The sequence below is a fragment of the Strix uralensis genome, chromosome 13 (genome assembly GCF_047716275.1).
Source record: "Strix uralensis isolate ZFMK-TIS-50842 chromosome 13, bStrUra1, whole genome shotgun sequence".
In the NCBI taxonomy this organism is placed as follows: domain Eukaryota; kingdom Metazoa; phylum Chordata; class Aves; order Strigiformes; family Strigidae; genus Strix; species Strix uralensis.
Genome location: NC_133984.1, coordinates 12237215 through 12252775, shown reverse-complemented (window position 1 = coordinate 12252775; position 15561 = coordinate 12237215). Strand labels below are relative to the sequence as shown.

The 15561-nt window shown below is 52.1% G+C and overlaps 1 protein-coding gene across 2 annotated transcripts in view; it reads right to left on the bottom strand.

Annotated features, from left to right (window-relative positions):
* Positions 1–2138: 2138 nt before the first annotated feature.
* BCORL1 (BCL6 corepressor like 1) overlaps positions 2139–15561 on the bottom strand; it is a 31595-nt gene continuing 18172 nt past the window's right edge. For both annotated transcript variants that reach the window (XM_074883000.1, XM_074882999.1), the window contains exons 8-14: positions 12521–12750; positions 12202–12408; positions 11944–12110; positions 11620–11765; positions 10597–10674; positions 5820–5973; positions 2139–3758 (exon numbers count right to left, since the gene is read on the bottom strand). In XM_074883000.1, the coding sequence (XP_074739101.1) occupies positions 3482–3758; positions 5820–5973; positions 10597–10674; positions 11620–11765; positions 11944–12110; positions 12202–12408; positions 12521–12750 (1259 nt within the window). In that variant the 3' untranslated portion in view covers positions 2139–3481. The remainder of the gene's footprint in view (positions 3759–5819; positions 5974–10596; positions 10675–11619; positions 11766–11943; positions 12111–12201; positions 12409–12520; positions 12751–15561) is intronic.

Sequence of the window (15561 nt, the reverse complement as noted above, 5' to 3'; positions counted from 1 at the left end):
CACGCCACGGCTCTACGGCGACAGCCCTCCCTCTTCAGGAGGGCGCTCAGAGCTCTGCGCAGGGCTTTCTGCTGTACCTGCATCACGGGAGAGTAAGAGCAGGAGTCCCCCTCTGCCAGTGCCAGGTGGGTCCCAAGAGATAGTGGTGGGCCCTGAGCCTGTGCAGCGTCTGCAGGGAGCAGCCCGCGAGGGATGGCTGCATGGATGGTGCCCCAGGCATTCAGCTGCCCTCAGGACATAGTGATGCCAGCTGCTGCTTGGCTGTGGGTGCTTTTGGAGGCCAATAAATTATGACAATTTCCCCCAGCGCTCATCTCTGACTGGTCCATCTCAGGAGAAAGACGGGTGTAGGTAAGGCCCGTGCTGGCAGGCAGAGCTGGAGAGCCCCTGTGCTCCCTCCAGGCTGGGCATAGCCCATGTCCACGGTCTCTGCCTGTGCTCCAGCTCCCAACCAGCCGAGGCATCTGCTGGTCTTGCTCCACAGTGCCCGTGTTTGGCACCAACTTCTGTCCTTGGGGTGTCCCGGCACTGGTGGCTGTGTGGGGTTTGCGTGTGTGTGGTGGGTTTTCGGTAGCGAGGGGGCTACAGTGGTGTCCACTGTGAGAAGCTTCTCCAAGCTCCCCCAGCTCCACACTGGATCCACCTCTGGCCAGGGCTGAGCCAATTAGCGAGGGTGGCTGTGCCTCTGGGATAACCTATTTAAGAAGGGGAACTTGGTAGGAGAAAGTGTGTGGAAGACTGTCTCCCGTGAGAGGGACCCCCTGCTGGAGCAGGGGAAGAGTGTGAGGGAAGGTGTTTTTAAGATGTGGTTATAATTCTCACTGTCCTACTCTGTTTGTTAAGTGGTGGTGGTGTTTGAACTAAATTGATGTTCTTTTTCTTCCCCTAAGGACTCTGTCTTTTGCTCATGACCATAACGGGTGAATCATCCCTCTCTGTCCTTATCTTTATTCCTGAGCCTTGTGCTTTATTTTCTCCTCCCCATCCCTGAGGGGAAGGGGTGAGCGAGTGGCCTGGGGACACACAGACATGTGCTCACACACGTGTTGCTGCAGTGGCCGCCTGTGCACACAGAAGTGCACACGCACACGTAGGCACGCACAGGCACGTGGGTGCACACGCAGACTCCCACTGCTGCAGGGGCCAGCTCTGCGTGTGCAGGTCCCCCACGCCCCTCGCTACCACAGCCAGCTGTGCTCGTGCACTCCATCACCAGTGCCTGTGTGCATGCACCCCCCCACTACCACCACAACCCCCTGTGCGCACCCCCCCACCCCCACTGCTACACCCCCCGTGCAGATGGAGGACGACACCACAGAATTACAGCTGCTTTGCAAAAGTTTTGTGCGTGTCTGTGTGCGCACACGTGTCTGTGTGTGTTTTCCACGCCCCGGGCACACACCACCCCCACCACTGCCCCCAGGCACCCCCCTCCACCAGTGCCCTGGCCAGCCGCATGTGTGCTCCCCGCCTTGCTCCCGCACACACCTTCACTGCCTCCCGCACACAGGCCCGATGCTTCAGGAGCTCTTTTGCGGTTCAGGTACATCCTGGGCGCGTACAGAGGCTGAGCCATCCCTGCGCCCTTGGAGGGCACCTGGGCTGGGCAGTGGGGGAAATGGGTTTAAAATGGTTTTTTCCAAGGCATGTTTCAAAGAAAAAAAAAACTAAACCAAAAGAAATCCCAGCAGGGCCCCATGAGCCCCCTCTGCTCCGGCAGGGGTGAAGCCAGACGGAACGGCTGCCCCACGGCCAGGGCTGCCTGGGGCTGGACCCAGCTCACCCACCATCAGCAGTGGTGCTTGGGCACAGCTGGGCTTGGCCGCAGAGCTTCCGTTACCAGCCTGAGTCCAGAAGCAGGTGTCCATGCGCTGGCAGGAGGGGCAGAGCGTCCCCAACAACTTTTCTGGCTCATCGATGGCCCCCTGCTCCACAATGCCAAAAGACATCGCTGCCGGCTGAGGCACCGCAGCCCGCGCCTGCCCCAGCGCCCAGCCCCGGTGCTGCTGCGGGCAGCTCGTGGCAGCAGCCTCGTCGTCTCCCCTTGTTGACCCACAGGCTCAGGCCACCACACAAGGAAACCTGCCCACAGCAGGCATCAGACACGGGACAAGGAAGAACAGGCAGGAGACAGGGGGCCTGATGCAGGTTTTTTCTGTACATCAGTGTTTTTGACACCACAGCCTGTTGCTGCTTATAATAAAACAGAAATCAGAAAGAGCAACCAGAATACACACCCAAAGGCAAAAAACCCTCGGCTTAAACAAGGCGCTGCCTGGCCCCCAGGAGGGGAGGCTGGCGGCTGGGAGTCCAAGGGGAAGGGGGAACACCTGCCCTGGCTGGGAAGGAACACAACACAAAGGAAAAACGAACCAACAAAAAAAAACCCCACCCAACGCTCCCGCTGTGGAGCAGGGGAGAGCCAGAAAACCCAAGATTGTCCCGTCCTCAGTCCTGTTAGCACCTGTACAATAAAACTGTACCATCTCCCCGGAGCGGAGCAGCCCTGCCCCAAGGCCCGGGCGGCGGGCACTGCGCCCGCTCTCTCCCAGAGAACTGCTCCTTGTGACACAGGAGGGGTGCGGGGAGCGGGGCGAGGCCGAGCAGACACCGCGGAGGGCAAGGAGGGGGTTCTGCAGTGGCAAGAGACCCCGGGGCGAGGGGGGACACAAGCTGCTGGGAAGCGTGGGGTGTGCTTGGGGGCTGCGGGCTGTGCCTGCCCGTGCGACAGGCACCGGGGACTGGGAGCAGCAGCACGAAGGAGATGCAGGAAGGAGCCCGGTGAGAGGATGGAGCAGCGGGGCTGGCTCTGGGCTGGCGGGCGAGCGCCTTCGGCAGAAGCTGGCTCCAAAGCTAAGGGAAGTCACCGTCCCCAGGCTCGCAGACGAGGTGTGAGAGCCCGACCCTTGAGGGCCGTGACCCCCCCAGGTCTGCGGCTCAGGGGCTGGCTGGTCCAGGGGCAGCGCTGGCCCCGGGGAGTGTTGGAGAGGGGCCGGAGGAAGCCCGCATCCCCTAGCCCGGAGCTCACCATCACAGTGATGCAGACTCAGCAAAAACAAAGGAAACATTACAAATTAAATACTAATTAAATAAATACTATGGAAGACGTTGGGAGGGGGAGGGCAAACAGAGGCGCAGTTCCGTGGGGTCAGGCGGGGACGGGCAGCGGCACCCACCACCCCTCGCTTTGGCGGAGGCGGAGCCGCCCCTGCCCCAGGAGCTCCGGCTCACGCAGCCCCGTGGAGGGGCTTCATCGCCCGCCGTAGCTGGATGGGGCCAACAGCTGCAAGTGCTGCTGCTCGTCATGAAGGGGCCCTGGGAAGTCCTTGGAGGCAAGGGTCCTCTCTCCCCACCTGGAGGAGACCCTGAGGAGAGGAGGACTGGCTGGCCAAAGACCCAGGTCCCTGCTGCTGGCGCTGAGAGGGCTGCTTCCCGTTGGTCCTTATTATTGCCTCATGATGCAGGGAGAGATCTGTCCCCGTCAGCTGCTCCAGGCCTGGTACTCCACCGCCGAACCCAGCAGCTGCAGCAGCTCGGGCTCATAGTGCACCAGCTCCACTGTCTCTGCAGCAGCCTGCGCCGGCTCAGGGCTCTCCTGCATCTCCTCCTGCACCAGCACCTGGCTGAGAGAGACCTGGCGCTGGAACTCTGCCTTGGGCAGCGTGGCGATCTCAAAGTGCGGGAAGCGGGCCTGGAATATGCGGGAGGACAGCTTCAGCCGCTTGAGCACGTCGGAGAAAAGGAACCAGTTGCAGGGCCTGCAAGGATGGCAAGAGGATGGCGGGTTAGAGGTGGAGGGGTTTGCAGGCATGTTGCCCGCCTCAGCCTCACTGCCTCCCAGCTGCCGGCACGCTGGCTCTCGCTTTGACACAGCACTGCCAGGGAGGTCCAGGCACTCTTCTCCACGTGCTCCTCCTCTGCAGGGTCTGGACAGACCCCACGTGCGGGACCAAGGCTCTGAGACGTGCCTGGGTTTGATCGCTGCTTTGCAGGGCACATCATTTTAGAGCACTCAAAGCAAGACAGGGACATCGGTGTGAAAGTTACAACCTCAAAGGTGTCCCAGCAGCATCCCCACCCAGTGATAAGCCACACCAGGGGCTCCATTTCCCCACCCAGCCATGACTCCTGGGCATTGCACACGTCCCTCTGGATGGGCAGAAATTGGCAGGCACAGAGATTCGTTAAACAAAAAAGTAGCACTTTTGTTGCTGCCTCTCCCAAGACACCTTTCTCCCCTCTGCGGTCCAAGCGAACGCAAAGTGTCACAGGAGGTGCAGAAGGGAGGACTGCTCCAGTGCTGTGACTTCCCCATGATGGAGGGGAAACAATCGACTCGGACCCATCAGAGCTAAGCCACTGCTGACCATTGCTGGAGAAAAATGGGGCTAGGAGCAACACCAGAGGGAGGAGAGAAGGGGGCTTCCTGACAGGCCCAGCGCAGGGACACCACACGGCAGCAGAACGCATCTGGCCAAGCAGCAGGATTGCATGGGGAGACCCTGACTGCACCCTCCTGCTCACCGACAGACAGGTCTGTCCCAGGCAGTGTTTCCCCTGCCGTCGCACAGCCAGAGCTCTGCAGGAGCATGAGGAAACCTACACTTCTCCAGACATTGGCTGTGTTCCTGCAAGGCCCTGCCTTCAACCCACTATCTCTAAGCCTAACTTGAAAGAAAATAACCACCTGAGGTACACAAGCTGCTCTTAACCTCAAGGAGCTGAAATGACTGACCTGCTGCTGCCTGCAAATGGGATGCCGGGGCTGTGACCACCCGTGGCACAGAACAGCAGGCAACAGACAGCCAATACAAAATCAACTATCTTTCTGGCTTTACCTGTGCTGCTTTTCAGTTTTGTTTTAAAACAAAGTCCTTTCTTAAACCAAAAGGGTCTTTCCTTGCTTGGTTCTCCCATGTATAGGTCTCCCTCAGTCTTTCTCTTCTTTTCATTATCACTGGGGCACAAGACCAAGAAGACTAAAACAGGGGCTGAAGGACTTCACAGGCTTTTTGCTGTGCCAGCCATCAGGCAACGAATCCCAGGCTGGGACTTCTCTAAGCATGTCTGCACCACAGGAGTGCCCATCCAAGTGAGTGTCCCCCTCGGGTTTCTCCACAGTCACTGGAGAGCTGATCAGTTGCACCCAGTGGTTCATCTCGGCCTGACGTTCACTCCTGCCCTCGTTTGGATAAATCCTGCTGTCAAGTCTTTGCTGACTACAACAAAAGACTAAGGTGACCACCTCAGAGGTGGACCTCTGTCAAACAATTAGTCAAATAAATTCCATCTTACCCTGCATCTTCCACTTGCTTCTCTGATGTGGGGCTTACAAGATGTGGCTTCTATTCTCACATTTCTCTAAAAAAGAGTCTATGCAATGCTTCATTGTGAAATGGCGTATGATGGGGAGTGTGCCACAGGAGGCATGTTACTGCCTCAGCAGCAGCAATTTCCTCCTCCTGGGGAAGATGCAATAGCTCCATTCCTCTGTCTCTACCTGTGGAACAGGGATAGAGGTATCTCCTCCTGCACATGACTCCTCCCTTTGGAGGAGTGCTTTGAGATCTACAGGACACAGGTGCAACTCTGTACGGCCCATCTCCTTAGCACAGTCAGCTTGGGCTCTCAGAGTTTCTCAGGCAGGTGTGAATTTTCCATATATGAACATCTCATGTCATCCCTCACCTGGAGGACAGCCTAAGGCTTTCTTGTACTGCTGCTATTCTCACGAGTTCAAGGGCTCTGTTCTGCAAGCTCCCCCTCACCCCAGCATTAATGTCACTCAAATGCTCTCTGCTGCAGGAAAAGATACTCACCCCCGAGAGACTGACACTTGGAGGTTATAGCTGGGAAGCAGTGGCTTGTCTGAGAACTCAAACATGAAGTTGTCTGCTTCTTGTTCCTCTTCCTCCTGGTCTGAACTTCCTGGAGGGTTGAGCAGAAGATCGCATCCAATGCTATCTTTCCCCTCTGCAACAAGCAAAACAGACATTGGCATAGCTCAGTTTCACACCAGCCAGTGCTCATCACTCCCTGGGGAGTTGGACCAGCTACCACCGCAATCTCACGCACACCTTCCTGCAGTGTCACAGTGACTGTAAGAGCCAAGTCTCAGGCTCCTCCTGCTCTCCTTCCAGACCCTTGCCTCAGAGAAACTCTTGAGTGCTGGCTGCTTGGCACAGCGAGGCTCCGCTCAGTAACCAGGTTAGGTAGAAAGAATGTGTTATGTCATAGCAGCAACTTTCAGGCTTACAGCGACCCTGCACGTGACACGAGGCACTGCCTGCTTACAAAATGAGCCACTTCGACTGGCAGTCTTCTCTTGGGGCAACCACACGCTGACCCCCAGACTCTCTCTGAAACAGCCTCAGCCCCCTCTTCTTTGCCAGCACAGCTGTCCTCAGCCTGCAAGAACCTGCTCCAGAAAGGAAGGAGGTAGATGTACGAGATGCTTTGTCTGCACAGATCCTATGAAGGAAGGCACCGTGCTCTGCATCTCCACCCAAATCCCACTCTTGACAACCGCCAGCAGGTTATCTAGAGGTATGTGTCAGCAACTGTGTCTAAAGAAGGACTGCAAGGCTGTGCCACCACACTGTGCAGCAGATCTAGAGACTAATACAACCAAACAAAAATAAGCATGACTTCAGAGAATCAGCCCCACAGATTCCTGGCTTAAAGCTGGCTGTTCCAGGAGGTATTTGAGTTCCAGCAGGATCTGCTTCCATAGGAAGTGGAGAATAGCACACTTGATCCATAAACCATTTGAAGACAGTCAAATTTACTGTTCACCAATCTGAAAATCATCTGTTGAAAAGTAGCTTGCTGCCTGGATTTTATTATTAAGAGGTATGAATAGTCTTAGTTTTGCAGAGTGTTTTTGTCCTGCTGAGATAATAGAGGATAAGTCCAAAAACTTCCAGAAAATAAGAGTTTAGATTCTACAGAGACAACTCAGACCAAATGTGCAGGTGAGCAAATACACCAATCAAGGAAAAGTTCAACACCACGCACGAGAGAAAAGGCTGCAAAAAAATCTTATGGTGTGCTGCATGGGAAAGCTCCACACACCATACTGCTCTTCGAATAAACGCAGCATCCAGCAAGAATGTTATCTTAATAGAGAGACAACAGCAGATGACAGGAGACAGAGGCTCAAACAGGGTCTCAGGGAAAAAATGAAGTCATTTCTTAGTCCTGCCAAGGAAAAAAAAATTCCTAAGAAACAGAAAAATGGGGTGCTTAAATCTTCAAAACTTAATGTAGAATAGGACAAAAATAAGTGACATGAATATCGGTTCAATATCACTGCTAGGCAGAGCTCAGATGCCATCACCAAAAAACCCTCAAATTTCTTGAGCAACCCAGAAAAAACAAATTAAATGCATTTAACGTGGCAACAATATGGTCCAATGTCTGTCCTGAAAACTTTTCATTCAGTCCTGTCTGTTAGCCCAAGCGAAGGCTGCGACAAGAACAGGAACATCCTGTACCACTGCAGAGCAGCAGGGAGACAATCAGGCACAACAATGCTAGTCCCAGGTGTAGAAAAAAAACCCTGGAGTGGGACTTTGTATCTGGAACTACAGTCGCACAAAGTGCAAGATGCTGATGACTTTACCATACTCAGACTTCAGAGATCCCACACCCTGGCTTCCCTCATTATCTTTTGGCCCCCAGAGATTTGCAGACCTAAAGGAAAATGTGGACAACATTCCTGCCTCAAAGAATAGAAACAGATCAAGCAGGGGCCTGGGATTTCTCCTCCACCCTGAGGGACATGCAATGCTTTGTGCTTCAGCTGGTGGATCTGATGGAAAGGGAAACTCTGAAGGATTGAATGACTGAAGGAGCAGAACTGTTGTCTGCTGAGCTGGTTTGCTGCCTGTGACAGCTGGGAGCAGCTCAGCTACTCCAGAGCAGAACCAGGCACTTCCCTGCCCTGGGGAGTGACCCAGGTGACCTGAGGTGACTGTGGAAGGTAACTGAGCCAAAAGTCTTCGAAACACTCAGTAAACCCCACTGTAAAGAAACCAGCCTCTTCTCTCAGGCTCGGGCATCTTGCTCTTTCTTGCCAGCTGATGCAGTGTCCCACAGTAGCGCCTGGCAAAGCATGAGTGACAATGATCTAACACTGCCATTTCACTGCTGCTGTAAGCTGATCTAGGTGCGGATGAAAAGGAAGGTTCCTTTCTGTGCCTGCTGAAAACAGACCTGGTAGGGTAAAGGATGACATCCCAGCCGGGTTAGTTCCTCACTGCAACTCGCCATGCAGCTGCCCAAGGGCAGCACCGAGGGCAGCGCTGGGAATGCTCCATGCAGAGGGGCGAAAAGAGCAGCGTGACTGACTCTCTGACAGCAGCATGGTGGTACTTCAGTTTGGGATCTCTGCCGTCCTCTCTCCGAGCCAGATAGAAATAACCCACAAGCAACACCAAAGCCATGAGGTTTCAGAACATTTTGTGTAGCTGACATCTCTCCAGGGATCATCACTCTCACATCTGGGAGGAACCTACATTCTCCCAAGTGCTGTGCACTTGGTACCTGTTAAAGTCTGGAGCACCTGAGATGCAAGCATCAGCCCAACCAACACTGGAAGGATCTTTCCACTGCAGCAAGGATGAAACGATGTCTCTAGGGAAGGATATAGGCAGATCAATGTGGGATTTGTCTGGCTTGTTAACCAACTTCAGGTAGCACAAGAGAGAAGGAAGACAAAACCTGACAGATGGCACCATGTGAATGACAGAGACCCAGTAGAGACACATCCACAGTGGCCAGAACTTAGCGTGAAGTCCCACTGGAAGAGGCAGGATGTGTTTAATAGAGAGGTAGTCTTTTTCCACCCTCAAATGAAGACATATTCTAAAAAGCCAGGGGAAGGAAAAGAAGTGCAGTCCCCAGCACTGCCTGTGGAGATTTTCCACATATTAGCCAAGTGTCCAAGCAAGGCCCTTGTGAGCAGTGAACTGCCATCACTGATGGCATCCCAATACCCCTCCATCCCCGCAAGAAACACCACAAGAGTGTTTTGCTTACTGAAAAAAATAATCCCTTTCTTTTTGCCTACAGAGGTGGAGGACAGAAATGTGGGAAGACATGATGCAAGATAAGATTTTTCAAGACAAGCCAAGGAATATGGAAATGAAAGAACTGAAACAAGCAGCTAATTCGAACGACACACAATCGGCTTGCTTTTCCAAAGAGCCACCCGTTTCATTTCAGGCATTAGGGTATATGAAAAACAAGATCACACATTTCTAAATTACTTGCATGTGGCAGTGGGTTTCCTAGAGAGCATGAGAATTGGCAGGCTACAATCCCATGCCAGGATCTTCAAGAGGAAAGGATACTGGTGAACAGGACATAATCACATACTAGAACTCGAGCACATGAGCTCTCTGGGTAACCAAGAATTCAGCATGCTGTAGTAAGCAAAGAGAGCCAAACTCTCCTGCCCACAAAACCACACACAATTTTCCTTCCATGTTTATCAGAGAAATCCAAGTGGGAACCACTGACAAATCAAAAGGGGTAATATCTTTACCACAAGAAAAATAGCTATTCTTTGACTGTAATATTTTTAAAGAGGCTTCTTCTTAAAGGACTGTGACAGCTTCAAGAGTGAGAAATTCAGAGGAAGGAGGCTGTGGTTTGAACAGTTTCCCTGGCATGCCTGAGGTGCAAAAGCCTATGAACAAAGCGTTCTTAGGAGTACAGAATTTCTTCTGTTCTGAAATGAAGAGACATCAGGGTCCTCCAAGGATAAGTCCTCTACCAAGGGCACCCTTCCATATGCATCTCATTTTTTTCATTTCTAGAAGGATGTCGGAAATGACGGAGGTGAGCAACTAAAAGCAACAGCCTTTTAGCTTGCCAGTGTAAATAATCCAGGTCTTTATGAAGGGCTTGAGAGTGCTGATCTACTGTCTCGGAAGTGGTTGGGAGGGACTCTGCAGTCTGCCATAGGCCCATGGCTAGATCCAGGACATCTTTGTTCATGGACCCTGGGGGAACTTGAGCAACGCTGTGAACAATTTGCAGACCTTGCGCCTGTATCCGCCTGTATCATTTCAAGAAAACTTCTAAGCGACAGGAAAAAGGTCACTGGGAAATGCCTGGCATTGTAAGAAGAGGGCCTCCCCCAGATGAATGCCTCCCCTCCAAAGCAGAGGAGAGGGATGGACAGCTCTGGGAACTGGGAAGTTCAATATTTCTACACCTTGAAGGAATAAATATGTCCTCTGCCTTCCTTTGTTTTATCCTGATGACTGGTTAGCAGGGGAGTAACAAGAACTGCTACAAGAATAACATGCTCCAGGATCGATACCCAAAGACCCTCAGGAATCACCAACAGCACTCAGAGTCTAATCTTGCACGCTGTGTTCAGCCTACTTGGAGGGATCCACAGATGCAGCTTCCCAAAGAAACGGTCCCTTTCAGAAGCAGCTCCCAGCATGTAGCATTACAGCAAGATCTCCAAGACGTGAGCTGGGAGGGATGCGGACAGACTGAAGTGACTGATGTGTCATTACCTAGCACTGCTTCTCTCTGCTCTGGTGCTGTAAATGAAGTGGCGTAGACTGAACTCACCTAGTACTGAGCTGCTGTAGAAGTCCCATGCTGTTCGAGGATCTCCATCAGTGCGCCCCTGGAGATCCGACAGGTAATCTAAAAGAGAAAAAATTGAAAGGGTTAATGCTTATCTACTGGTCAAAGCACGATCCTGGCATGCATATCCATTGATCCTGGGTGAGCCACTTCACCTCTGCTGCTTTTCCCCACTCTGCAGTTAGGCATTATGGCAAAAGCTGAACCACAACTTGCAAGAAGGGCACCCTCACTCCAGAGAGGACAACGTGACCCTGGGCCTGAGAACATGAAATAGAAGCTGAAAAGGGAAAACAACTGACAACACTAAGTGAGTTGGAAAGGAAAGTTCTTAGGGTTGTCTTGAGTTCAAAACTCCATCTCCAACACCTGCGTGCATAGTTAAGCCTAGAAGAGCTCAGACAGACAGCTGGCAAACAAGATTTTTTTCAACACTGAAGATTTCGTGCCTTGTATCTATTTGGGAACCACCACTACTGTAGCTGTCTCTTCCTTGCTGTTGTGTAGAAGCCACAACACTCATATTGCTTCTACACAAACAGCACAGAAAGTGGACACGCTTCACTCTTGGCCATAGGGTTCCAAAACTGTCCTTTCTAACAACAGCAGGCAGGGAGCATTTAGGCAGAGCTGTTTGCAAGTAGAAGGCATCACTACTTGGCAGCAAAAATATGTGCACTTGAGTTATGCAGTAGAACCAGGAACTGTGGAACAGTGCCTCCAAGCCTCATGCACAGCACTGTCTTTAGTTGTGTGACCACAGCATTGCCATCTCCTTGCACATTAAAGACTGAAACGTGACTTGTATCTTATTTGGAAAGCGGTATACAATTCTATAATTAAAGTTTGGGTGGTAAAAACACACATGGCATGACAGGACAGAGCTAAAATTACTCAGTCACCTGCTGCTCAAGCACTTCTAAACCCTTTGACACCCAGATTTGGTCCCATATGCTGCCAGACAGGAAGGATGGAAGCAGTGCCACCCCCAGGCTTGGCACCTACCGCAGAGGAAGCGCTTCATCACTTCACTGGTGGCAAGCTTCACAGCTGTCTGCCCAGAGTAAGTGGCCAGAGTGGGATCAGCACCATAGGAGAGTAGAAGCCACATGGTTTCCAGGTTGTCATTTGCTACTGCATCGTGGACAGGCCTGCAAGGACAGAAGCACTGGCATTGAAAGAAGAGACAGGAAGAGTTCGCAAAGCAAATGCTGTTTTGGGTTAAGACAAATCTAGCGATGACCAACAGCTCATGCTGAAAAAGATGCCTTGCTCCCTGCCCCCACACTTCTCAGTGCTTCCCCAGACGCTCCCCTCTCACTGCCTTGCCTTGTGCCATCCTGCGCACTGCAGTTCACGTTGGCGCCGTGCTCGAGCAGAATGTGGAGGATGTCAATCCAGCCTCGCGCACAGGCTTCGTGCAGAGCTGTGTAGCCAGCATTGTCACGATGGTTCACGTCACTGCTCTTTTTCTGCAGGCAATACAGCACTACGTCCTACAGGAACAAGAGCATTGCAGGCCTGGTTACACACAAACCCAGACAAGGCAGCACAGGACTCAAAGCAGAAAAGGGCATCAAATCTCACCTTGTAGCCCAGGCGAGCTGCTCGCTGCAGAAGGGTCTCTCCTGCATTTTTGTTCACAATCAGTCGCCGAGCTCCAGGAGGAACGTTCTGGGCCACTGGCAATTCGGGGGAACTCCCTGGGCTGACCCGACGAGACTTACAAAGTGTCCACAAGTCCTGGGGCTTCTTCAGAGAGCGCATTTTGGGCTGGTTCCAGCAGCCTTTCCCCTGGAAAAGAAAGGAATACAACTCCTTGGCACATGTGGCCATGGCTTACTAACAGGAGTCCTCTTCTCGATCTTTTCCCCACGTGTGTTCCCCTCATCAGCCCAAGCCATACCTTCCCCTCGTCACAGATCCCTGCCAGGTGTTTGGTTTTACATTTGCGTTTTCCTGATGGTTTCTCCAGCTCTTCTTGGACGGGAGAGCTGTCGGAGTGCTCCAGGAAGAAGCCATTCCGAAAGTCTGGGCGTCCTTGAGATTTTCGGGGGGATGGGGAAAGCCTGCTCCTCAGTCGTAGCTCTGTGCCTTTACCCTTCACAGACTCCTTCTGCTTCCGGTACCTAAAATCTAAAGGAGAAATGGGAATGAGGAGCTTCTGTAGGTACAGCACTGAAGGCTAGCAACCCAGATCTCTGCCACCAGGCAAAACAAACTGCTGATCTCTGATGGCTGCACATCCAAAAATCCAGACCCATGGCGGAGGCACTGCAGTAAGTAGAAGCAGAGTAAATATACAGATTCTCCCCATCAAGGACGGACTCAGCATGGACACAAGACAACCAGTGACAGACAGTGGTCTTGGTCTGAAAAGGCCAAGCCTACTGAGAGCTGGGGTTTGCACACAACTGACTAAGGCTCTTCCTTAGGTCTGACAGGGAACCCAGTACAAAACAATCCAGCTTGTCAGCACACTTCCCCGTAGTTTGAGAACTGCATGCTGCCATACAGCACACTCCCCTACCTGCAAGGCTGAGCAGGACCCACATGGGATACCCTTCAGAGAGACAGAAAATGCAGGAGGTATCCCCTTTAAGCTGTCTGTGAACACTCACTGCTTTGCTGCCTACAAAACCAGACCCAGCCTTGCCCTCTCACATCTTCCCCTTAAATTAAGTGGCACATTGCACTGGTTTTGGCTGGGATAGTTAATTTTCTTCACAGTAGCTGGTATGTGGCTATGTTTTGGATTTGCGCTGAAAACAGTGTTGATAACACAGGGATGTTTTAGTTATTGCTGAGCAGTGCTTGCACAGTGTCAAGGCCTTTTCTGCCTCTCACCCCACCCCACCAGCGAGCAGGCTGGGGGTGCACAAGAAGCTGGCAGGGGACACAGCTGGGACAGCTGATCCCAATTGACCAAAGGGACGTCCCAGACCATATGGCATCGTGCTCAGCAGATAAAGCTGGGGGAAGGAGGAGGATCAGGGGGGACGTTTGGAGCGATGGTGTTTGTCTTCCCAAGTAACCATTACATGTGATGGAGCCCGGCTTTCCTGGAGATGGCTGAGCACCTGCTTGCCGATGGGAAGCGGGGAATGAATTCCATGTTTTGCTTTGCTTGCATGCACGGCTTTTGCTTTACTTATTAAACTGTCTTTATCTCAACCCACGAGTTTTCTCACTTTTACTCTTCTGATTCTCTCCCCCATTCCACCGGGGGGAGTGAGCAAGCGACTGTGTGGGGCTTATTTGCCAGCTGGGGTTAAACCACGACACACATTAAAGTCTCAGTTAATATGCATGCAGGTAGGAAGTACCAGGATGCCTCAGAGGAAATCCAGTCTCTTCTTCCTTGCATTATACACAGCTGCAGCCTTGTTCATTACAGAGCCCTGCACATTGCACAAGGACAGGCGCTCTGCTTCCATGAAAGAGCAACATCCCGTAGCAAGGGCACGACAGCAACAGGAAAACAAAGGGCACAACAAGAAAGCAAAGCCCTGTGAACAAATAACTGCCCAGACCCATATGATGTCATACACCTCTCTCTGCGCAGATGATCGGTGCTAGAACAGAACAGGTTACAAAGGAAGAGCCCTGTGCAGAGCAGAGGACAGAGGAGGCATCTGTACACAGCTCTGCAGAGTCTGAGCCTCTCAAGCCTGGCTCTATCCACAGCTTTGGGCACTTTGTTTGGGAACAAAGACTTCATTTCTAGGTGAAGAGCTAGGAGATACCCCAGTGGGTTAGTTCAAGGGATCAAGAGGATAAACTCCAGGAACAAAACTTTATATCTCTTAGGGACATTGCTGCCTCCAGTGCCAAGGCAGGTTTTGTAGATCTCCAGGAGCAGCACCTTCACCTTCCACATTATGCTGAGACTCTAGATTCTCCATGTCAAGCATCACACATAACCTGCACTTACGTCTTGTTATTGCTAGGAAGCAGGGACACCACAGATCTCACACAGAAAAATGGATTTGGCCAAGGCAGAACCACAAATAAAATCTCAAAGCAAGCATGCCTCAAGTACTGCTGTGCTGTTCTAATCTCCACATCTCAGCAAATGCAGAGTGGAAGTGGAGAAAGGCAACCAAAACGACTGAGGGGTGGAGAAGCTGCTCTACCAGAGAGGCTGAGACTCCTTGGTCGGAGAGGAGAAGGTGGAGAAGGATGTGACCAAAATTTGCAAAAGTCATAAAAGGGTGGATCAGCTGAGTGAAGGAATCTTGTTCGCCTAATCCTGCAGCACAAGACTTACGGGCACTTGACAAAATGAGTAAGAGATCAGTTAAAAAGCAGACAGAAGAAAGAACTTTGCACAGCACGGAGGGAACTTCAGGTCTTCACTGCCACCAGAAGTAGTGGAGACAGATGTTATCAGCAGGACAAGAGAGGATTTAGCCAGACCCATAAACGAGCTGTAGAAGGCCTGAGTAGGGACAGCCCTAGTTTGGCTATTCTGGATGCTGGGGAAGCCCTGGCGGCTGAAGTCTGGGAAGCGGCTGTGCTCAAGTGCTGGCCCTGCACAGCCTCTGCGCTTGCCACAGTCAAGAGAAAGCCGTGGGCTAGACAGACCCTGACACAGTGCCACATGCTGGATGTACTTGGGCAAGGAACACAAGACATCTTCTTGCTCCGAACAAAGTGGAGCGCACCCACGGGACATGGTCTGGGGCAGCAGTTCTGCCTTCCCACCACACAGAACATGGTATTCATTTTTAAGCTCATGCACAACTCTCAGGCTGTAACTAAGCAAAGTTTTAGCAATACTTGTCAAGAAGGCCGCACACAGCAATCGCTAGCCTGCTTGCTGTTTTGAAAGCAATCACCAGACAGAGATTTCTGCTGGGCTGTCTGTAACACCATCCTTGTCTTTTTTACAGCATTGTGACATTTTCATAACTAACCCAGGGCAGTATACAAGGACTTGAGATG